At 40.8% G+C, this 25,227-nt stretch overlaps 1 protein-coding gene across 2 annotated transcripts in view; it reads right to left on the minus strand.

Annotated features, from left to right (window-relative positions):
- The window catches only part of PARP8 (poly(ADP-ribose) polymerase family member 8), a 261,740-nt gene that overhangs the window by 54,189 nt on the left and 182,324 nt on the right, over positions 1 to 25,227 (minus strand). For both annotated transcript variants that reach the window (XM_066602737.1, XM_066602738.1), the window contains 4 exons: positions 24,537 to 24,627; positions 14,670 to 14,736; positions 8,482 to 8,604; positions 3,297 to 3,852 (listed from right to left, as the gene is read on the minus strand). In XM_066602737.1, coding sequence (XP_066458834.1) covers positions 3,297 to 3,852; positions 8,482 to 8,604; positions 14,670 to 14,736; positions 24,537 to 24,627 — 837 coding nt within the window. The remainder of the gene's footprint in view (positions 1 to 3,296; positions 3,853 to 8,481; positions 8,605 to 14,669; positions 14,737 to 24,536; positions 24,628 to 25,227) is intronic.

Here is a 25,227-nt window from a genome sequence, read left to right on the forward strand (position 1 = left end):
TGCATTTGTAGGTCCAAAATTCTGTGCTGAAGTGTACGCTACATATTTGTAGTTTATTACAGTACAAGCCCGGTAGATGCTATATCATGAAATTTTATATCTGCAACATGTCAAGTTATGCTGTAAGTAGAGGACAAATCCACTGCAAATCTGCAGCAAAATCCGCATGTGAGGGTGGCTTCACACGCGTCTATTACAAGCAATGCATTCCCTATGGTGTGTTCACATAGCTGCATTACATAAAAAAAGGAATACATTACCTAGCAGGCTCGGTAATGCCATGGCTCAGCCAATTCATAAATTCCACATCCACAACACGATGGCTGTGATTGGCTCTTCGACCGCTACTCAGCCAATCAGTGCAGCCCTTGTTGAACCAATCACAGCCATCGCATTAATTCATCAAGCACCGCATTGATTGGCTGAGCAGAACCAATCAGAGTCATTGCTTCCTGGAGGTGGGATTTATGAATCCCGTAACCAGGAAGTGATCTTCTGTGAACGGCCACGGACTGCAAGTAATGCTCTGGAGAGCAGTGGGAGGGAGGGACCTGGACCACGCCTGCAAGGTAAGTATAACAAGACATTCCCCAAAAATAAGACTTAGCGCCTCTTTTGGAGCAAAAAATTAATATAAGACTGGGTCTTATTTTTGGATAAACACAGTAATACATGCTGCCATTCTGCCTGCCATTATGTCATCCTGCTGACTACGCCAAGTATAATATTATGGGATGGCTAAAGGGATGGAGTGAAAATGTTCCTGTGTCTCATAACATCCACTTAATGCAACCAGTACTGTGGTGCCGATCAACCAATAAAAATCACTGCACTAGAAGTGGCTTCTTCTCACTAGCACTGGAGATATTAAGAGGATGTTCTAAGAAGGAAATAAGAGAATGTGGGACAACATAACAAGGATGTAATAAAAAAAAAATAAGAGAGGGAGATTTTTTAAGAAACTGCAATCTTTTGCCTGATCTAACAGAATAAATTAATATAATTGATAGGATAACCCCTTTAATGTACTTTTTCAGTGTTTGGAGCTTCATTGCTTTGCTACAAAGTATAGTACCTTTTATATCTAAATTTCACTCTAAAGCTGATTACTGTATACTACAATCATATATTAAGAAATTAGAGGAGTTTTATAAAATTGTGCCAGCCCTCCCACTCTCCTCACTTAGGACCTAAAGAATGCTTGCACCAAATTTCATGCTTCCAGGACACTGTCAAGTTAATTTACATAGGGGTGCACTTACTTTAGCAATTAGCATTGAATAATCGAGTTGCGACCCCTTTACTTTTCGTAATTAGGGCCTAAAAAATGCTCGTGCCAAATTTTACGCTTCTATGACACCAGGAAGTTACATTATATAGAGGTGCACTTACTTTATAACTAGCATTGAATAATTGAGTTGTGACCCCTTTACTTTTCCTACTTAGAACCTAAAGAATGCTCCTGCCAAATTTCATATTTGTACGGCACCAGGAACTTAGAGAATTAGATTTGGTACATCACACAGGGGCACCAATACTTTTGCACTTAGCATTGAATTTTTGAGTTGTGACCCCTTTACTTTTCCTATTTTGCACCTAAAAAATGATCATCCCAAGTTTCATGTTTGTACGACAGCGGGAAGTTAGAGAATTAGATTTGGTACATTGCACAGGGGTGCCAATACTTTTACACTTAGCATTGAATAATCAAATAGTGACCCCTTTACTAACAGGAAGTTAGAGAATTAGTGGCGAGTCAGTGATTGAGTGAGTCAGTCAGTGAGGGCTTTCACCTTTATACCGTGTTTCCCTGAAAATAAGACACTGTCTTATATCAATTTTTGCCACAAAAGAGGTGCTAGGTCTTCGGGGGATGTCTTATTATACATAGCAGGCTCGGTCCAGGTCCTTCCCGCTGCTATCTGGAGCTCTGATGCACTTCTTGCAGTCTTCGACTGCCCACAGACGATTGCTTCCTGGTTAGAGGGGTTCATAAATCCCGCCTCCAGGAAGCGATGGCTCTGATTGATTGGCTCTAGAGCGCTGCTCAGCCAATGAAACGCTCAATGAACCAATGCGAAGGCTGCGATTGGTTCATCAAGCACTGCATTGATTGGCTGAGCAGTAGTGGAGGTGGGATTTATGAGTTGGCTGAGCCATGGTATTGACTGGCCAATTCATAAATCCTATCTCAACAACGCAATAGCTGACTGGTTCTTCAACCGCTGCTCAGCCAATCACAGGCATTCAATTGGTTGACCGAACACTGCATTGATTGGCTGACCAGTGCTTGAGAACTAATCAGAGCCATCATTTCATGGAGGTGGGATTTATGAATCCTGTAATCAAGAACTGATCTTCTGTGGGCGGCCAAGGACTGCAAGAGACGCGGTGGAGCTACGGAGAGCAGCGTAAGGGACCTGGACTGAGACTGCTAGGTAATGTATTCCTTTCATAATGCTGCTAGGGCTTATTTTTGGGATAGGGCTTATATTTCAAGCCTCTCCAAAAATCCCCCAAATCATGGTAGGACTTATTTTCAGGGAAGATCTTATTTTCGGGGAGACAGGGTGTATATAGATTTGTCCACTGAAATCTTCTTTTCAATCTCAGAAAACCCATTAAACCCCTTTATTTAGCATAACATTTTGAACCTACCGTATTCAGATTAAAAAATATGGTGTTGAAAGGAGGTCATTCATTTTAAGGGTTTAAGATTAAAGGGGTTTTCCAACATTTTTAAAAGAGGGCAGATAACTGTATAAAAAAATAAAAAGGAAACAAACACTACTCACTTTTTAAAATTCCGGCAGCTACAGCGCCACCCGGTCTTCCCTAGTCCGTGCCTGGAAGCAGTTGTAGCGGTCAGGCATCATTCATCGTTCATGTGACTGTTGCATCAATTACTGGCCAAAGTGGTCACGTGCCATTCATGCACACATTACTACTGAGGCCAGTGACTAGCTGCAGCAATCACATAAGCAATGGATGGCATGTGACCACTACAAGAGCTTCCAGGACCAGACCGAAGAAACTAGTGTGGCAGCGCTGGAGCTGCTGGTCTTTTGATGAGTATTGATTAGTGATTTTTTTTCCCTCTGTCATACAGATATCTTCCTATTAGTTAATTTTAAAAATTGTGTCAAACCCCTTTAACTAAAGCTGTAAGTAGTAGAGAAAAGGTCAGAATAAAGGCCTACAGGTAAAGATAAGTAGCACTTCTTCGTTATCATATATTCTGGTGTTACGAACAAATATAAAAAAAAAGTACCCATCAATGGTACCAATGTACGCACAGCAGGTTGTGAAGATGCAGCTGGCGTTAATATACCAATCAGCCCTGAGGTAAGAGAGAGCCGCCTGCCCTCTGCGATAGGTTCTTTCAAAAGGTCCATTTTTGATGATTTGGGGGCACTGGAATAAGACTTGCTGAGTAGTTTGTGGTTCTTTAGTCCATCTAATTCTTCCATACGAAGATTACTAGAATAAGACCTGCTTAAAAGTTTATGGGGCTTCAAGGTGCTGTTGTGCTCACATCTGGGGTCTCCAGAACAAGAACGGGTTAAAAGTTTATGTTGCTTCAGTGAAATGCATTCCTCCTGCTTAATGGTGGCGGAGCACTGACGACTCAAAAGTTTATGTGGTTTTAAGCCCATTGGTTGTTCAGCCCTAGGATCACTGGACAGAGACCGGCCAAAGCTCCTGTGGGATTTTGCGTTACACATGTCTTCAGCCTTGACTGTGCTAGAACAAGTCCTTCTCAGTAGTTTGTGAGTTTTAGAAATTCCATCTTGTTCCGATTTTAGTTTTACTTTACTTTTACCACATCCAGGAGGGGGATAACTTGGCGACCTTTGAAATGTTAAAAAACAGAGATTACAAACATGTTTTTAATTTTGAAAAACAAGTTACTTACTGTAAAGTATGTCAGAGCAAAATGACATGAATCCAGTGTTAATAATACCTAGCAGGTTCTGGATTATCAAGTATTCTGGACTATTAAAGTATTACATAAAAGTATAATAAAGTCATTATCTATCTATTTATCTATCTATCATAAGGTTCATCTCTCTTTAGAGATAGTATGATGGAAGGAGTTGAGAGAGGTGTAGGTGCAGGACAGAGGTTGAAGCAGGAGTCTCTCCTGGTGTTTCAGATACAGCTCACTAATCACATCTGCATGGTGCACTACATGTATCAGAAGGCCTGCCACTCTGTATCCACTCTATGTGGGAGTATACACCAAGAAGCTACCCTCTTCTATATTAAGAGGCTGTGTGAGTGGCTGTCTCATCGGTGTCCCTCACAGGTGAAATTAGCTCCCTCATTTGGTAGTTTGCTACCTGCATGTTGAGGGGATGCAGCTATCTGCCCTACTTAGTCAGTAAGTATATGGCTGTTTTCTGTGATTGTTTTTATGTTTTTATATTTCCCCTTCTGTGACATATTTATAGTTAGTTATTACAGTTAGTAAGTGGACGTGTAGTTAGTTATTGGAGTCAGTAAGTATATGTCTGGTTATTGCAGTCAGTAAGTAGATGTCTGGTCATTACAGTCAGTAAGTAGACATATAGTTAGTTGTTACAGTCAGTAAGTACACGTATAGTTAGTTGTTACATTCAGTAAGTAGACATTTAGTTATTACATTCAGTAAGTAGACGTGTAGTTAGTTGTTAAGTCAGTAACTAGAAGTGTGGTTATTACACTCAGTAAGTAGACGTGTAGTTAGTTGTTACAGTCAGTAAGTAGACGTGTGGTAATAACATTCAGTAAGTAGACCTATAGTTAGTTGTTACGTTCAGTAAGTAGATTTGTGGTTATTACATTCAGTAAGTACACGTATGGTTAGTTATTACAGTCAGTAAGTAGATGTCTGGTTATTACGGTCAGTAGTTAGACGCGTGGTTAGTTGTTACAGTCAGTAACTAGATGTGTGGTTATAAGATTCAGTAAGTAGACATATAGTTAGTTGTTACAGTCAGTAACTAGACGTGTGGTTATTACATTCAGTAAGTAGACGTATGGTTAGTTATTACAGTTAGTAAATAGATGTCTGGTTATTACGGTCAGTCCGTAACTAGATGTGTGGCTATCACAGTCAGTAAGTAGACGTGCAGTTAGTTGTTACAGTCACTAACTAGATGTGTGGTTATTACAGTCAGTAAGTAGACGTGTAGTTAGTTGTTACATTCAGTAAGTAGATGTCTGGTTATTACATTTAGTAAGTAGACGTATGGTTAGTTATTACAGTCAGTAAGTAGATGTCTGGTTATTACGGTCAGTAGTTAGACACGTAGTTAATTGTTACAGTCAGTAACTAGATGTGTGTTTATTACAGTCAGTAAGTAGACATATAGTTAGTTGTTACAGTCAGTAACTAGATGTGTGGTTATTACAGTCAGTAAGTAGACGTGTAGTTAGTTGTTACAGTCAGTAAGTAGATGTGTGATTATAAGATTCAGTAAGTAGACATATAGTTAGTTGTTACAGTCAGTAAGTACACGTATAGTTAGTTATTACAGTCAGTAAGTAGATGTCTGGTTATTACGGTCAGTAGTTAGACGTGTAGTTAGTTGTTTCAGTCAGTAACTAGATCTCTGGTTAAAAGATTCAGTAAGTAGACGTGTAGTTAGGTGTTTCAGTCAGTAACTAGATGTGTGGTTATTACAGTCAGTAAGTAGACGTGTAGTTAGTTGTTACAGTCAGTAAGTAGCTGTGTGGTTATCGCAGTCAGTAAGTAGACGTGTAGTTAGGTGTTTCAGTCAGTAACTAGATGTGTGGTTATTACAGTCAGTAAGTAGACGTGTAGTTAGTTGTTACAGTCAGTAAGTAGCCGTGTGGTTATCGCAGTCAGTAAGTAGACGTGTAGTCAGTTGTTACAGTCAGTAAGTAGACGTATACTTGGTTATTACAGTCAGTTAGTAGATGTGTATTTAGTTGTTACAGTCAGTAAGTAGACGTGTAGTCAGTTGTTACAGTCAGTAAGTAGACGTATACTTGGTTATTACAGTCAGTTAGTAGATGTGTATTTAGTTGTTACAGTCAGTAAGTAGACGTATACTTGGTTATTACAGTCAGTTAGTAGATGTGTATTTAGTTGTTACAGTCAGTAAGTAGACATGTGGTTATCACAGTCAGTAAGTATATGTCTGGTTATTACAGTCAGTAAGTAGACGTATAGTTAGTTGTTATAGTCAGAAAGTAGATGTCTGGTTATTACAGTCAGTTAGTAGATGTGTAGTTAGCTGTTACAGTCAGTAAGTAGACATGTGGTTATCAAAATCAGTAAGTGTATATCTGGTTATTACAGTCAGTAAGTAGATGTGTACTTAGTTGTTACATTCAGTAAGTAGATGTCTTGTTATTACAGTCAGTAAGTAGACGTATGGTTAGTTATTACAGTCAGTAAGTAGATGTCTGGTTATTACATGCAGTAAGTACTCATATGGTTAGTTATTACAGTCAATAAGTAGATGTCTGGTTATTACGGTCAGTAGTTAGACGCGTAGCTAGTTGTTACAGTCAGTAAGTAGATGTCTGGTTATTACAGTCAGTAAGTAGACGTGTAGTTAGTTGTTTCAGTCAGTAACTAGATGTCTGGTTAAAACATTCAGTAAGTAGACGTGTAGTTAGGTGGTTCAGTCAGTAAGTAGACGTGTGGTTATTACAGTCAGTAAGTAGACGTGTAGTTAGGTGGTTCAGTCAGTACCTAGATGTGTGGTTATTACAGTCAGTAAGTAGACGTGTAGTTAGTTGTTACAGTCAGTAAGTAGACGTGTGGTTATCGCAGTCAGTAAGTAGATGTGTAGTTAGTTGTTGCAGTCAGTAAGTAGACGTATAGTTGGTTATCACAGTCAGTAAGTAGATGTCTGGTTATTACAGTCAGTTAGTAGATGTGTAGTTAGTTGTTACAGTCAGTAAGTAGACATGTGGTTATCACAGTCAGTAAGTATATGCCTGGTTATTACAGTCAGTAAGTAGACGTGTAGTTAGTTGTTACAGTCAGTAAGTAGACGTGTGGTTATCACAGTCAGTAAGTAGACGTGTAGTTAGTTGTTACAGTCAGTAAGTAGACGTGTGGTTATCACAGTCAGTAAGTAGACGTGTAGTTAGTTGTTACAGTCAGTAAGTAGACGTGTGGTTATCGCAGTCAGTAAGTAGATGTCTGGTTATTACAGTCAGTTAGTAGACGTATAGTTAGTTAGTTGTTACAGTCAGTAAGTAGACGTATAGTTAGTTGTTACAGTCAGTAAGTAGATGTCTGGTTATTACAGTCAGTTAGTAGACGTGTAGTTAGTTGTTACAGTCAGTAAGTAGACGTGTGGTTAGTTGTTACAGTCAGTAAGTAGACGTGTAGTTAGTTGTTATAGTCAGTAAGTAGATGTCTGGTTATTACAGTCAGTAAGTAGATGTCTGGTTATTACAGTCAGTTAGTAGACGTGTAGTTAGTTGTTACAGTCAGTAAGTAGATCTGTGGTTATCACAGTCAGTAAGTACATGTATGGTTAGTTGTTACAGACAGTAAGTAGATGTGTAGTTAGTTGTTACAGTCAGTAAGTAGATGTGTAGTTAGTTGTTACAGTCAGTAAGTAGATCTGTGGTTATCACAGTCAGTAAGTACATGTATGGTTAGTTGTTACAGACAGTAAGTAGATGTGTAGTTAGTTGTTACAGTCAGTAAGTAGATGTGTAGTTAGTTGTTACAGTCAGTAAGTAGATCTGTGGTTATCACAGTCAGTAAGTACATGTATGGTTAGTTGTTACAGACAGTAAGTAGACGTGTGGTTATCGTAGTCAGTAAGTAGATGTCTGGTTATTACAGTCAGTTAGTAGACGTGTAGTTAGTTGTTACAGTCAGTAAGTAGACATGTGGTTAGTTGTTACAGTCAGTTAGTAGACGTGTGGTTAGTTGTTACAGTCAGTAAGTAGATGTGTGGTTATTACAGTCTGTAAGTAGACGTGTGGTTAGTTGTTACAGTCAGTTAGTAGACGTGTGGTTAGTTGTTACAGTCAGTAAGTAGACGTGTGGTTAGTTGTTACAGTCAGTAAGTAGACGTGTGGTTAGTTGTTACAGTCAGTAAGTAGACGTGTGGTTAGTTGTTACAGTCAGTTAGTAGACGTGTAGTTAGTTGTTACAGTCAGTTAGTAGACGTGTGGTTAGTTGTTACAGTCAGTTAGTAGACGTGTGGTTAGTTGTTACAGTCAGTAAGTAGACGTGTGGTTAGTTGTTACAGTCAGTTAGTAGACGTGTAGTTAGTTGTTACAGTCAGTAAGTAGACATGTGGTTAGTTGTTACAGTCAGTTAGTAGACGTGTGGTTAGTTGTTACAGTCAGTAAGTAGATGTGTAGTTATCGCAGTCAGTAAGTATATGTCTGGTTATTACAGTCAGTGCATAAATAGACGTGTCTGACATTCCCCCTGCAGTGATCCCTTTTACAAATACATTATAAGATTGACAGCAATCTTAAAGGTTACATTACCTGCGCAACGTAGAAAAAATGTGCAGAGGAGACTTCACCTTCTTGTCCGATATCTTCTTGTGCGAACAGTTTGATTTTTCTTTGCTCTGTTTCCATTGCTGTGTCACAAATGTCTGCATGATTCTGTGCACACATCAAAAGCAGCATCTGTTTAAAGCCGTCCCGCTCTGTGCAATGCTTGAAAGCCTTCTACTTAGGAAGAGAACTCCAGGCAAAGTCTCTTTACTAAAACAAATCTCCCCTCCCCAACTTATCAGCTTAAGCCGCAGGGTCTTTGTCAGGGCCCCCCATAGATTTCACCGTACTCAACCCTGCTGCGGATGGTTTACACGCTCTGTTCTCCAGAGACTGACACCCTGGAGGACTCGGAATAAACCGAGCGATGAAGTTTAGCAAACATGATGAATGAACAGAACATCACTTGCTGTAATAAAGTCGGAGCTCCTTAGGGTTCAGATCCCTGGTTAACAGTAACCAGTATACAGAACAGCAAGGTTTATGCCAGCTCTTCTCAAACTGTGAGCTGGATCTCATTGGTAAGGCGTCCTTCAACAATATTTTTAAGTTTGGACCACCTTTGGTGAGGCTCAGGGGTTGCCATGTTCTAGATTGAGAAACCCTTGAGAAGCCATGGTTTATACTATAATTTTTTTTCATTTTATTACAGAAAACCTGTGCCTGGAGTTCTCCTTTAAAGGCACTTTCTGCCCCCCAGAACAGGTTCCTTTAGGCTCGCAATACTTAAAAACTAACTTTATAATATACTTACCTTAAAGGATCCACTTCAGGGAAAGTTCTCATTGTTTCCCCAGGGGCTCATTGACACATAGTACCTACTAAGTCTAGTAAAGAATTACTCCCTGTCTGTCTGAAACTGCAAAGCAATCTATTTGGGCTATTCTGAAGGTTCAGCATAATATACATACTGCTGTGGCATGCCTGGAGGCCTTTCCCAGCACTGTGGCTGTCATAGTTAACCATCGATAGTCGGCGTTTGTATTTTTGGGGGAAGTTGATGGGGATAGAGGGATGTGGTCGTTATGGACCATGGGATCTAGGGAGTTAAATGGCCAGGATCAGAGTTTTCTCTAATCCTGGCCATTATGGCGAAAGTTTGACTGTCAGTCAACACAAGACTCTTGCGGTGATCAAGCATGTGCAGAACCCATGACATAAATATGCGTCAAAGAGACACTGTTCCCTTTATACCACCAACTGTGCTAATATAATAAAACCAGCTGTAGTTACTGTCCTCTGCCGTGATGATCCAGCGCTGTAGCCCTGCCATCCTCCCAGTGTTTATTGTTGAAGATAATGTCCCTGGATATCATGTGACCACTGCAGCCAATCAGAAGCCTTAGGGCTCATGTCCACGGGGAAAATAGGATTTAAGATCCGCAGCGGATCTCCCGCATGCGGATCCGCATCCCATAGGGATGCATTGACCACCCGCGGGTAGATAAATACCCGCGGATCGTCAATAAAAGGGATTTAAAAAAAAATGGAGCATGGAAAAATCTGGACCATGCTCCATTTTCGTGCGGGTCTCCCGCGGGGACGGCTCCCGCGGGCTTCTATTGAAGCCTATGGAAGCCGTCCGGATCCGCGGGAGACCTAAAATAGGAATTTAAAGTATTTACCTATCCGGCGCGGGCGGGGAATGTCAGCTGTTCCTCACGGCCGCATCTTCCTTGCTTCGGCTCGGCGGATGTGCCCGGCGCATGCGCGCGGCACGTCGACGACGTGCCGGCGACATGCCGCCGGCGTCGGGAATTCATCCGCCGGCCGAAAATGAAGATCCGGCCGTGAGGAACAGCTGACATTCCCCGCCCGCGCCGGATAGGTAAATGCTTTTAAATTTCTATTTTCAGCGCTCATGTCCGCGGGGCAGGAGGGACCCGCTGCAGATTCTACATGGAGAATCTGCAGCGGATCTGATTTTCCCCGTGGACATGAGGCCTTAGTGTCACTATTCTGAACTCCTGGCACTAATGTCAGAAGAACAGGCAATGAATCTGCAGCCTCTGATTGGCTGAAGTGGTCACATGAAATCCACTGGCATTATTTTCAACAGCAAGCACCTGGGGGGCAGCGGAGCCACAGCTGTGGATTGCGGCGGCAAAGGATGGACAAGTACAGCCGATTTCGTTATTTTAGCACAAACCCATTAAGACAAGCCAGTCTATGATGTTCATTTACGTCATAGAGGCTTACTGTGTATAAAAATAGCCAGCATATTAATATATACTTCCAGTTTTAACATGTTCTGTGCTTCATAGAAATTGTGTTTGGCTTCTCCCCTCCTGATGCCAACATGGCTGCAGCTGGAAATTTCTGAACCCTGCCTACTCGTGTTCACCCCACTCGCAGTGCGTTTGGGCTCACCTACAACATGAGGCCTCTTTGCAACTTTTTTCCAGAGCCCAATCAGAGATGAGCGAGCACGCTCAGACGAGTAATCAGTTACTCGAAAAGACCGATGCTCGCTCGAGCATCAGCCTTAAACGAGCGTGCTCGCTAATCTCCATTTCCAATCCACCCCTCCTGTTAGAACAAATAAATGCTTACCAATCTATTCATTGATGAGATATCCATTCTACATTCTACCCATTATCCCACGTCACTTGCACTGGGCTAAGCTGAATCTTACAGCAGAATGGAAGTCACTTTCCTAATTCACTCCTATGAGGCTCAAATTGCAGCTCTCATAGGAATAAATAGGGGAAAAAACTTTCAGTCTAACTTAAGACGCTGCATTGAACGGAACAATTATTGTAAAAAAATAATTTGCTGGATCGTTTGAATTTGAACAATAACCCTTCAATGTAAACACGACTAGCGAGAGAACAATGAAAATCATTGTTGGTTTGTTCGCTAGTTGTTCGGTCGTTCACATTCACTTGTACAGTGAATATGAACAACTGAACAATTTAGTGTGCAAATGATTTATCTGCTTGTAAACCAGCTGCATTAGTGAACTCTGACACGTGTAAACGCACCCTTATTCAGGTGGTCACAGCATGGGTCACGTGGGACAATGGAAGATCACAGCAAAGCAGATATCTTATCAATGCAGCGATCAGTAAGTACATGATCTGTCCTAGTAATCACTTTGTGTGGATTCTACCCTGAAGAAATAATAAAAAAAAGTTTGTATCTGAATGTCCCTTTAAAATTCAGCACTATTTCCAGGAGGCTAGCCACCAAGGTCTCCAAACACACTTTGTGGTTCAGCACCACAAGATGACATGTGAGCATAGCAGCCAAACAGAGAATGCCTCAGTAACATGGCATCCAGCTATTGGCTGTCTGTGTTATGTGAGCTGACACTCCACTGAGCGACTATAATTGGCAAAGGACCCAATTGACCAGCAATATGAGAATGGTGGCGAATATAGAGGAGCAAACCTTCAAAAATTTGCCAGTTTTCTATATTGTAAGCATATATGCTGCAGAGGTCAATGGATTCTGCAATGATGACATATGGGTCTGTATTTTTGTCTTCACTGGTTTATTTGCAACAGACATGGTCATACAAAATGCAGACATGCTGGATTATCAGAGATTTATTCATCTCTAAAGCTGAATTTTAAAACATAACTACATTTTAGGATTTTATTTTTCACATTGTGAGCCTGTAAGAAACCATTCCGAGGATCAGAATAAACCTTACATTGTATGGAACAAACATTGGTGCCACCTTAAATAATTGATTAGGAAGTCATATAAATAGCATTTCCCCACAGCACTTCCATGTATCTATTGTATTCGCACCCTCTAGCCATATAATACAATATGAGAATAACCTGAGAGGTAACTACAATTCTCTGCACTTGCAGATCTATCGGCAGACATAAGCGGTTTTCACAATAATAGGAGTCAGCAACGCTGTTTCAAGAGACAATTTCAATTTGTTTCAGTTTTTTTCAAAGAAAACAAGTTCCATGAGCAGCAATTTTTCTACTGTAACTGCATCTGAGACCTGTCTCCTTCTACAGTCTACTGAGGGGCTACCTTCTACTGATGGTCAGCCACGGTATGGAAAATAGAGAACCCTGTCAATGTGGTTGTGCCCTCGGGACCTTGGCATGGAGAAACCTGAGTGCTGCTGGTCCAAGTTGGTGCCAGTCAACACTCGGCGGTATAATTGGGCAGTTTCCACATGGGAAAGCTGAGAAACGAGGCTCTGAGGAGAGAAACAAGTTGGGTTCTTCCCGACTCTTGCAGACTATTATGGTTACGCCCTTTTGGAAGAGAAGTCTGCTTGTCCTGTATGAGGAAATGACTGATATACTTGGTGTAGCCAACCCAGATGAATCCCCGCCCTGGAACTGGGAGAAAATACAAGTTCCCATGTTGAATAAAATTGCATCATTTAAGCAAAACACATTATGTGGAGATCTTCCCTTGATGAGACACAACTGGGCTGGGGCCTAGGAAAGGCCTGCAATCATCAGTTTGCCCAAAGATTCTAGTGGCTGTAAATTCTATGCAAGCTCCACATGCCGGTACTAGCCCAGCGACTCCACTGGTGAGTTCTTCTCCTAAAAAAGCCACCCCCTTATCCCCAGGCGATAAAACGTTCCTCCAGACCTGCAGCCACCTGACCCTGCTTCACACGCGTGGCTGCATCTTGGACACCCTTGCCCAGCTAAACCACTGGCTTGGAGATCTAGAAGAAGCTAATATGAGGGACTATTATAACATTGGTATTTGTCCATTTACCTGATATATTATATAAGATAGAGCTATAAAGACGTTACCAAGGCAAAAAAAAAGGAAGCCACTCACCAGGCTATAAAAGCTTAAAAGAAACTATATGAATTTCACCCAATCTCCACCGCTCCTGTTGCAGAGGTGCTGGGTTACCTACTGCTCTACACTTCTTGCTCCAACAGCAATGATAACATGGGACATGTCACGACTGCACTACATCACTGGACAAAGAGAGCTGATGATTAGCTGCAGTAGTTAGATGGCCCTGTTGGTGGTGACATCATTACTGTAGCAGGAAGTAGAGAGTAGCAGGGACTGGACACCAGAGACGTAACTTGAAGCTGCTGGGCTGCAGTGCAAAATTTGGAACTGGGCCCTCAACTATAAAGCTTCATTGATAGTATTGGTTTGCAATATGGGGAAGAGAGACTTTATGGGCCCCCTAGGGCTCCTGGGCCCAGGTGCGAGCACTCCCCTTGCACCTGCTATACGTACGCCCGTGCTGGGCATCATTAGAATGGAAGAAGCGGTGAATCAGGTAAAGCATGTTTTCTGTTCAATTTTATAGCCTGGAAAACAAATTCCCCAAAATTATGTTTGCCTAGATAACCTCTTTAACACCAAATCTCTCACTAAAGTAACAATCAACTTCATTACATGCTAATTATAGTATAAGTAAATCATAATTGCAAAGGAGCACAACGGTCCACCTAATTAGCCGATCTGCCTGAGTCAATAATTTCACAGAAAAAGCTGATTATTAGCTTTGACTTAGGAAAAGCAAACAACAAAAGATGTCCAATCAATTCACCAAATGGATGTTAATGGAAGATCATCATGAATCGATTAGCTAACTAGCGAGCCTTGAATCAGGTCTAGTTATATAGTTTCATGCACAAGGTTGTATTATGACTGTGCTAGCTCCAATTTGTACATAGCTGTATTACAGTGGCTATAGAATCCCATGGCGCCAAACTGTACCACGGTATACCTCTGCAGAGGCATACAGAGGACACAACATCGGCATTAAGTTGGTTGATGCTCTATGCAGTACTTTCTTTGGAAGACTCTTCCCTTATGGTACAATATATAGTGCCCAAATACCATTACCCAATAAACTTGGGTGTCCCATGCAGCTGTATTTCCAAAGGCTTCAGCACCAACTGTAGGATTGAGCGTGCAAGCTCTAGGTCTACAACTCATAAGGGCTGGGCATCTACCCTTCAGTGATGAGAGCTATGTGACCACACAGATTTCCCACCCATAATGCTGGCCTAGAGACGTGCTTTCCACAAAAAAAAGCATGCTATGTTCCTTCAAATGCCGTATTATAGAGCTATTCAACTCTACAACTATTGCTCAAGGGGAGAATATCAGTGCTGTACAATACAGAGTCACCATACGGAAATACATAGAGTGCCGGTAGTTTCTTCATTCCATTATATTATGTTCTGAAACTTTCTTAAACTTACTTTTTCAACTGGTGTCCTAAACCAAATTTCTCTTTTGTAGATATCTGAAACACGTCCACCGTTGGCACTTGAATAAAGAAAATACTAAATTATATTATATACATCACAGCATTCAATATTTACATCATAGACAACAGCATTTAGAGGGACACATAGGTGAAAATTTTCTTAATTCATTAGGTAACTAGCCCCTTAGTATAGGGTCATTCCAGGAATAATGACCCAAGGGGTATCGCCTGGCCATTTCAGATTTTTACGACGCTTTGTACATTTGTTTGTCACTAGAATGTATGTAAATATCTACATTTTCAGACCCAACAGGTCATGGGGTCATGGTATACAAGGGGGTCAATTTTTCAAAAGTCACCAAGAACCATACTTTTTGATAATTGCTATCTCAGAAACTCTTGGGAGCCGGAAGATGTATGAGGTGCCATTCTCTTCTAAATAATATGTAGATTTATAATATGTTTCCTAACACTGTAAATCATATACTAGTTAAAGTAACATTTTCATATTTTTAAGTGAGTGGCTCCAGAGAGAAAGCTGAACGATTGTACATATATGCCCATACACTGAAATTTCAGGAAGGTGTTCTTTTTAGTTTTTGAGAAAAAAATTATTGACCTCTTATTGGCAATAAAATAATGTATAACTAATTATACTAATTAACACCCTAACGAGATGGAACATAAATTTATGTCTTGTGTGATGAGGTTTTGTACAGAGGTGGATCGGGAGATGATTCCGCTCCAAAGAATGCAAGTGCTGGCTGTTTCTTACAGCTGACACCCGCCAGCAACAGAGACAATCAGTGTGCAAGTTCTGACAGCGGGATTTAAATTCCCCGATCACATTTTGGGGATCCTGAACAGCCCCTCCATGATTGTGGGATGCCATTTGTTTGCCATGGCAGTCTGGAGCCTTCTGAAGCTCCCAAGCACTGTTATGGCTGATTACATATCAAGCCATACCTGTGGTGTGGCTTGATAGAATGTCTGCAAGATTGCAATATAATGTAATACTGTGGTATTGCATTATACTGTATGAGCAACCAAACATTTTTTTTAGTATAGCAAAAAGAAAAATATATCTTTGTTACCATCATAATCATACAGTCCCACAGTATCATCTTTGCCGCAGTATAGACACCGTAAAAACAAGAGCTGTCCAAAGACAGTAGAATTGTGTTTTTTTTCTATTTCACTACACTTGAAAAGTTTTACAAGTTTGGTAGTACATTATATGATACATTAAATGCTCCATTGAAAAATAAAACTCGTCCTGCAAAAAACAAGGCTTCAGACAGGATAAATAAAAGAGTTATGATTTTTTGAAATTGGGCAGGAAAAAATGAAAATGAAAAAAAAAGGGACAGTCCTTATGGGTTTAATGATTAATGCTTGGCTAATTAATGATTACTTAGCTGAACAAACTGTATGTCCAAAATCAGATTTGTCATGCAATTTATGATATGATTAGAGATGAGTGAACGTGCTCGGCCCCGCCCCTTTTTCGCCCGAATACCGTGATTTTCGAGTACTTCACTACTCGGGTGAAAAGTACTCGGGTTCGCCGGGGGGCGGGGAGAGGCGTGGCGGCGTGGGGGGTAGCAGCGGGGAACAGGGAGGAGCCCTCTCTCCTTCTCCCCCCCACTCCCCGCTGCAACCCCCCGCGCCGCCACGGCGACCCCCGAATTTTTTCGCCCGAGTACGGAAGTACTCGAAAATCGCGGTATTCGGGTGAAAAAGGGGCGGGGCCGAGCACGTTCGCTCATCTCTAGATATGAATATTCAAGTGTATTTGGTCATATTTGATACCACAAAAATAGTTGTCAGTATAGAGTTAGTCACCATCAAGAATTTATTTCCTTAAAAACTAGAAAGGACAAACGTTAATATATGGGGCATTTATTATATCACCAGAATGGACCTTTAAGTCTAACAAATAATAAATTTAAAAAAGGGTTTACTACTGTGTTAGCCAGTAGAGCAAAGTGTGATTGTTCCCAGCAAGAGAAACCAAGTAATCCTGTAGATATGATACCTTTTAATGGCTAACAAAAATACATGATGTTAATGCGAGCTGTCAGACCTCACAGGGTCTTTCATCAAGGCATAATAAAATGGATCCGAAGACACATATATTTACACACATACTTATGACAAGGCACAGACATGGTGGGATTAATTTGCACTTAAAAGAATACTACAACAGAAATAACGAAAAGAAAGTTTTGGTAGTGTGTTAGCCAGTAGAGCAAAATGTGATTGTTCTCAGGGAGAGAAACCAAGTAATCTTGTAGACATGACAGCCCCAGTGGCCAACAAAAGCACACAATGTCAATGAGAGCCTTCAGACCTCCCTTGATGAAGGACACTGACAGGTCCAAAAGCTGGCATCAACATCATACGTCATTGCCAGCCATAAAAAAGTATCATATCTACAAGAGTACTTGGTCTTTCCCACTGAGAACAATCACACAACAGAAATACAAATACAGATGTGAAGGTGAGGTTTTATGATCCCTGAATTAGTGTTAAGAGATCATCAGGTCAGCAGTGTTATCTGTGTTATACAGCAGATGTCTCATACTTCCCAGTCACACATGAATCCTTTAACCTTGTGTTGAAAGTGTCAAAAGTTGTTATAAATTTGTAATTCCAACTTCTTCTGTGGCTTTGTGATTTGAAATTGCCTTTCAATATAATAACTTTCATGTATTCTATGTTGTGCTCGTGATTAGAACAATGCTCGGCCACAGGTGATTCTGTCTTTCTCTGTTTAATTGTGTGGCGATGAGATCTCATCCTGGCTTTCAGTTTTTGTCCTGTTTCTCTAACATAAAGGCCCCCAACAGGACATTTACTGCACCGGATCAGGTATACAACATCAAACGTGGAACATGCCATGAAAGAATTTGTGAGGTCCGAAAGCTCGCATTAACATCATGCATTTTTGTTAGGCATTAAAAAGGTATCATATCTACAAGATTACTTGGTTTCTCTTACTGAGAACAATCACAAATAATGAATCCTAACACTATTTAAGAAAACAGCCTTCATGAAGAACACACAAATACTCATCCATTGGTAGGACTATGGGTGTACTGTTCACCTTTTGCTCACGGCTTGGAGAATGGCATAGCACATGTAAACCTGTAGCATAGCTCTGTGATAAAGGAATCTCCGAGCTATGAGATGAACAGGCACAGTGCTTTGAGGAGCACCATGGGCGCCTTCGTTTTAACCCCTTAGTGACTGCAATATGTATTTTTACTGACCTCACTAATGGGCTGTAAACCTGCAGAAACATCATTTTAAGGTACTTGCTTGGCTGACTAATGACAGTCAGACTCCTGCTGTAACCTGCAGTAGCAGAGAAACCTCTGATCCTGACAGTTTAACCCCTTACCTGCCACAATCAATAGCAACTGCAGCATGTAAGCAGATGATGACAGAAGGCAGGGGCATTTTCTATCACTCATCAGCATTCTGCAATCACAAGGTACCAATACATTCCAATGGCAGCCAGACTTCTGATATAGACCTCTGTGTCTGCCATGTAACTCAGCTTATTAGGCCTCGCCTCCCACAGAGTCTCATAAGCTGCTGTCATAGGCTTAGTAGAATGCGCTACATAAGTAATGCAGTGTACTATCCTAGTGGTTGAACAATCACATCAAATGCTGTTTAGAGACTAAAACATAGTGTAAAAAAAAAAGTTCAATAAAGTTTAATCGTAAGAAATAAAATTCAGTTTAAAAAAAAAAAAATAGGCATTTTTTCCCACAAAACCCATTTAAATTTGATAAAATACCATTTTTTTTTAAAGCAGCACATAATAGGTATTACCACATTCGTAATGACCCAAACAATGAAAATATTTTGTTACTTATCTAGCATGTTGAGTGCCGTAAAAATAATAATAAAAAATAATGCCAGAATTGCTATTTTCGTTTTGTTGGCCTCCCAAAAATACGCAATAAAAAGCAATCCAAACGCCAAATGTACCTCAAACTGGTTCCAATAAAAACTACAGCTCCTTGTGCAAAAATAAAAGCTCACATTGCAAGTTTAACCAAAAAAATACAAATGTTATGGGTCTTAGAATGCAGTGATACAGAGTCAATTATTTTTCTTTTAAAAACGTGTTTTATTGTGTAAAAGCAGTAAAAAAAAAGAAATCTATATAAACTTGGTATTGCAGTAATCCTGCTGATCCAGATGAAAAATATATGATTTTACTGTAACCAAAAGGTGAACGCTGTAAAAACAAAACCCAAAAATGATGCCAGAACTTCGGGATGGTTTTTCTTCACCCACCTCCCCCCACAAAAAAAAAGAGGTAAGAAAAGCTATACAACACATTACATGTACCCCCAGTGTGGTGTGATTAAAATATACAACTCGACCCACAAAAAATAACTCCTCATACGTCTATGTCAACGACTTATGGCTCTTGCAATGAGACGATTAAAAAGAGCGCCCATATAGAGCTAAAGACCTTACAGCTTGCAAAAGACGAAGGCTGATTGGCCCTACCCAACCCTAATGGACGATACAGCCTTAAGACGTTTTCGGTTGCCGATCTCACATTTTGATGGTGCAATTTTATCCACATGCCCATAAATCGCCCATGTGAATGAATACATTGGAATCCAATGCTTCACATGGTCGCAATTTTCAGCCAATGTTTTATCGCAGCTAAATAGCCACGTAAAAAACGCTCGTATGATGGGGCCTTGTTCAAATTATTTAGCCTCCAGTTACAGCATGTCAGGGATAGGAAGACTGAAGAAACAGAAGACTAGTTTTGTGGTGTTAGAAAGCTTTCTAGGAGCTGCGCATTTATTTGAAGCGCTGGAAACTCCTAAGTTCAAGAGTAACTCTAGAACTTCCCTACTGAGGCCCTTATGCATAAAGATTGGTGGAAGGTCAAAGAAGTCATAGATGTTAGGAACTCTACGCAATTTACTCCTTTCTGGGATACTCCTTGGCTTCGAGAACTGAATAAAGTAGTAGATTTTGAATTCTGGAGGAATAGGGGTCTTCGATGCTCAGTTAGGGCACTCTTTTAGGGTAGAGACAGCGTTTTCTGAGGTACGAATAACTAATTGTATGCCTGTAGAGATAATTGGTTCAGCCATTTCCACTGCAGGGCAAATCTTCACTCCATAGGGATCTATTCAATCTCAGTTTAATGTGCTAAACCCATTTAGTGTTCACAGCAGATGGGAAGGAGATATTGGCCTTATGGAAGATATGTAGTGGGCTGACATCCTACAGAGGATCCCTAAATGGTCCGTAAGTGAATCACATTGAGTGTCTTAGCTCTATCTGATTCATGGGGTATACCGAACCCTGACTTTTCTACATGAGAGTGGGGTGAGCGATTCACCGTCTCAGATGCACAATTCAGACTACCGGCTTGATTCAACTGATACGGTGATGCCTAAAATTACAAAGATATGGACAGGAAACTCGCTCCATAATTAATAATGTACTGTATATCAAGTGTTATCAGACCGCTGTCCCTTCACTATGTGTCTTGGGATATGTGACTGATTTACCTGTAGAGGAACAAGCACAAATAGTGATAGCTAGGCTGTTATATATGGCAAGAACATTGATCGCACAGCATTGGCTTGATGAAAACCCACCGACACTCAGAGAGTTCATAAATAAAGTTAATTGGCTGTTAACCATGGAAAAGGGTGTATATATTAAGAGAAAAACAGAACATAAATACGAAAAGCTCTTGACAAATTGGTTAACCCCCTTAGTTATGAGCCAATTTCTTGATTTAAGCACCAAGCGATTGTCATCATCACATTGCAAGAGCCATAACTCGTTGACAGAGCTATATGTGGGCTTGTTTTCTTTTTGGGACAAGTTGTATTTTTTAATGGCATCACTCTGGGGTACATGTATTGCATAGCTTTTATTAATTTTTTTTTTTTTGGGGGGGGGAGGTGGAAAACCTTTCAAAAATTCCACAATTGTTTTTGCGTTTTGGTTTTACAGTTTTGACCATTCGGTAAACATAACATAACTTTCTTATTTGGATCAGCACAATTATTACGATATCAAGTTTATATAATTTTTTTTTTTAAATGTCCTAGTACTTTTGCACATTCAAAAACACATTTTTAGTGCTTTTACCCACTAGTGTTTTTTTAATACTGCAATATCCCTGGGTTTTTTTTCCAATGGGACTTTCTAATGTTGAAATTGCATCGCACAAAAATCGCAAGTTTGTGTGAGGCCTTAGTCAGACAGGCGTTTTTTCGCGCGATTTGCGGATCGCATGACGGATGCGCATCCGCAAATCGCGTGACCGGTGCCTGAAAATCGCCCGAAAATCTGCTCCTAGCCGCGTTTCATTAGAAACGGGCCGGAGCTGTCCAGCGCATTGCATTCAATGGAGCCGGCAATACAGCCAGCTCCAAAGAAAGCAATGAGCTGTGGGCGAGTGTGGGATGAATTGTCGGGAAGGGCTTAAATATATAAGCCCTTTCCTGCAATTCATCCAGAAAAGTGTTAAAATAAAAAATATATATATACTTACCTGCTCCCGGCAGCCGGAGTTTCGCGCGGCCGGCCTGCATTGGGTGTGAAGGGGGTGTGAGTCAGACCTGCCCCCTGATTGGCTCAGCGCTGAGCTAATCAGAGGCAGGTCTGACTCACACCCATTTATAGTTTTATACTATGGGTCATTATAGACGAGTTAATGCTATGTAAAAACATTTTTTTTAAATTTCACAATAAGTCAATATGTAAGAGGAAAAAATTGGGGGGGGGGGCTGGGGGTCATGCCTTTTAACAGTTTTTAATTTTTTTTCACATTTGTTGTAATTCCACTAGTAGCCATGCAAATTCTTGGTATCCTTCATCTCTTCTGGCTGGGGATTGGAAAATCCCCGCCTCCTGTAAGCACTGTCTCTGATTGGCTGACACTAAACCAATCACAGCCAACACTCAATGAACCAATCACAGTCATTCATTGAGTGCTGGCTCTGATTGGCTAAGCGTCAGCCAAGCACAGCCAGCACTTCCAGAAGGCAGGGATTTTTCAATCCTCGGCCAGAAAAGATGAAGAAGCACAGTACTGGGGACTGGAGGAAGCTGCAGTGGAGCCCCGGACAGTGCTTCTAAGTGAAGTATACTTTTTTGTAAAAAAAAAAAATTCTGCAGCTAGGGCTTATTTTAAGGGTAGAGCTTATATCCATGCATGTGGTGCTACAAAGTCGCGCAACTTTGTAGCGCCACATGCGACTTTGTAGCGCTATAAAATTGTGAGAAGATGCAGCAATATCGCATGGACCACCGATGTGACATCGCTGCGATTTTCTTACGGCAATGCCGTGTCACCCATGTAAAGGAGGTTTCTTAGTGACTTATGCAGTGGTATGTTAATTCACTTTAGGGATACATGTAATTTATCATTATAAGTAATCAAAGCAGTAAACTGCATATGGTCTAGTCCAGTTTTTGTACAACGTCCTGTGCACTGGCGTACCATCAGTGGTCGCAGGGGTTGCAATGCCATATACAAATGCACATAGAGTGCATTACCAGCTGCGGCAGAGAAGCCGGTAATGCACTCTCTGTGCGGCAGAGAAGAAGAGGAGGAAGGAGGGAGGAGGAGAAGAGAGCAAGGAGGAGGAGGACAGAGGCAGGCAGGCACATATGGCACAGCACAGAGGAAGCTGATGATGATGTCATCTCCCTGCGCTCCTGCACAGTGTACAGAGTCTCCGTGCCTGCTGGTCTCCTCACACAGAGAAGTGGTCTGGGGTATCTATCGATCTGTCTGTCTCATCTATCTCTCCATCTGTCTCTCTATCTATCTATTTCATATCTATCGCTGGTATAAGTTATACATCACCCTGTATATACTGTATATAATTGCACACTTTACGCGCAATTAAAAAACATCAAAAAAACACATGCGGTTTTTTATAGTGTATGCAGTTTCTTAAAAAAGTATGTGGTCTTTGAATACCGCATGCAGTTTTTTAAATGTGTTTTTCTTAATTTTGGTTCAAAAGTCTAACAAAAAACATGAACATCTTAAGGCCACTCTCACACATGCGTTCAGAAAATGCAGTTCTACACTGTGGCATTTTTACCGCAATTTCAAGCTGTGTTTTTGAATGCATGGTACAGTGCTTGACAGCACTTTTTAATTTATTCCATCATTATGCTGGGTGAGGAGGTGCATTAAAAAACATGAAAAAAACAAAACTAGAACATACAGCTTTCGAAAATTGCAGCATTAGGAGCACTACGTTCAAACGCAGGTCTGAGTAACCCCATTAAAATCAATGGGACTGTTGCACCGTGATTAGTATGGCGCTTGGGGCTAATAGCGGTAAAAAAACGATGTGTGAGAAAGGCCCAAGGGGTTACAAAAAAGTTTTCCTGTAGTGCAAGATTTAGGCATAGGTATGAGGGTGAAAGCCCGGGGGGGGGGGCTGAACTTTTCCACCTGGGCCCCTGAGTCTTTAGGTACTCTCCTGGTCCTGTATGAACTATAAAAGGCAAACATTCACATGAGCGTAACTAGTTTATAACAATTACCATTATCTCCTGCCTCCAGGGAATGGCAAATTAATCTCTACTAAGGATTGGAAGTACAGAATGTCAAATCGTTGTGTTGATCATAATAGGTTTTATAAGTGAGATATAGAATAAAGGCTTCTGCGGAGCTGAAAATGGAAATTGCTCAGATAAAGAATTTAATAAGGTTACTGTGGTAGGGAGTGGATGTCATGTCCTTTACTGCATAAAGCAGGACTTTATTTTAACATCGGATCCTGATAATAGGATTTGCTGACATTTGCTGTCAATCAGAAAGATATCAGAAGGGTAACATGGGTGGCGGTCTGTGGAGTAGAAGGTCCACTCAGGTCTATAACAAAACCCAAATACTATATTTATTTGGATTGTGTACATATAAGTTTATTTTCCATGTAATCCATAATCTTGCACTAGATCCTTTCCACTAGTTTCCACTCTACGTGCAATACAGCCTCATCCGCCCCAAGGCTATGGAAACTGTTCAGCATGAAAAAAAATCCCCTGCAGAAAAAATATGCACTTATCTTTTTTGCATTGAGTTTTCCTTTTCATGAAAGAGCAAACTCATTTAGAGAGCATGCTTTGTTTGCAGGTTCTCCTACATTCATGTTTCTAGCTTTAAGGCATTACCAGCACTGATGAGCTGGTCTCTCTCCTGAACTAGCAAAAACTCAACTCCACCTCCCATCTCTTTTTTTAGAAGCTGTGTAGAATAGCCACACCCACTCAATACTACACAGCTGTCTCTCATCCTCCCTAAGTAGCTGCTGGACCCATTCCCCCTCACTGCTGATAAGTGTAAAAAAAATCACCCAGAGTGAATCACAGCCCTTTGTAACAGTAGCTTCCTCTGTTCTGTTCTCTGTCCTCCAGATCTCCAACCCCCCTACTTCCACAATGTCATAGAGCCCTTTGTAATAGTTCAGTGGAAAGGCAGTGAATGCACATTCACAAAAAAGCAGCAGGCTAGGGGTGGAGCTGAAAAAACTTGTCACTTTACTCTGGAAAACAATACACGCATAGAAACCAAACAATCAGACATTTTTGATGGAAACCAACTCAGAAAAAAAGTTTTCATTTCCAAAACCAAATTGATTAAAAGAAAATAAGTCCAAAGCAGTACATAGCCTTTACAGGGCAGATTGTGAACCTGTTGTTCTAGTGATTGTGGAGGAAGCAGCTGTCAGATGACCACTGGTTACCAGATGAAAGCATATACAAATGATACATTAACACAACCCTTATTTAACTTCAAGTCTCAATGACTAAATCTGCTACATACCTGGGCCATTTAAATACTGTGTTAGAGAACAATGCAGACGGACTACAATTGGTTCTGTGCGGATCACGTCCCATGCTACAGCGATTTCTTCCTAATAGATGAAAAAGAAAAATAATCATTCATGGTTTTAGCTAAGAGATGGTAACTTCAGGGCATGTTTACACATCGCGGAAATGCTGGGGATTTTCTGCACAGACTTTCTGCAAGGAAAATCCACTGCATTTACAGTGCAAACCAGACATGTAACAAATCTTATCCAAACTGGACAGACATGTAACAAATCTTATCCAAACTGGACAGAAATATAACAAATCTTATCCAAACTGGACAGAAATGTATCAAATCTTATCCAAACTATACTGAGAAAATCCACATGGAATCTGCAGTAGATTCCACATGCCGTGTGGATTTTAAATCCAGAGCATGTCAATGTATATTGCAGATGTCACTTCTTCAAAAAGAGCAATGAAATTCATGTCAAGAGCTGCACCAAAGTCCGGATTAAAATCCATATGCAAGTCAAGCGGATTTTGATGTGGATTTTGATGCCAATCCATGCTAAAATTCGTAGCAGATTTGCACAGAAAAATGAACGCGGATAAACACCACATATGAAGGAACTAGAGATGAGCGAGCATACTCACTAAGGGCAATTGCTTGATCGAGCATTGCCCTTAGCAAGTACATGCCC

This window comes from Eleutherodactylus coqui, chromosome 5, assembly GCF_035609145.1.
Source record: "Eleutherodactylus coqui strain aEleCoq1 chromosome 5, aEleCoq1.hap1, whole genome shotgun sequence".
Taxonomy (NCBI): domain Eukaryota; kingdom Metazoa; phylum Chordata; class Amphibia; order Anura; family Eleutherodactylidae; genus Eleutherodactylus; species Eleutherodactylus coqui.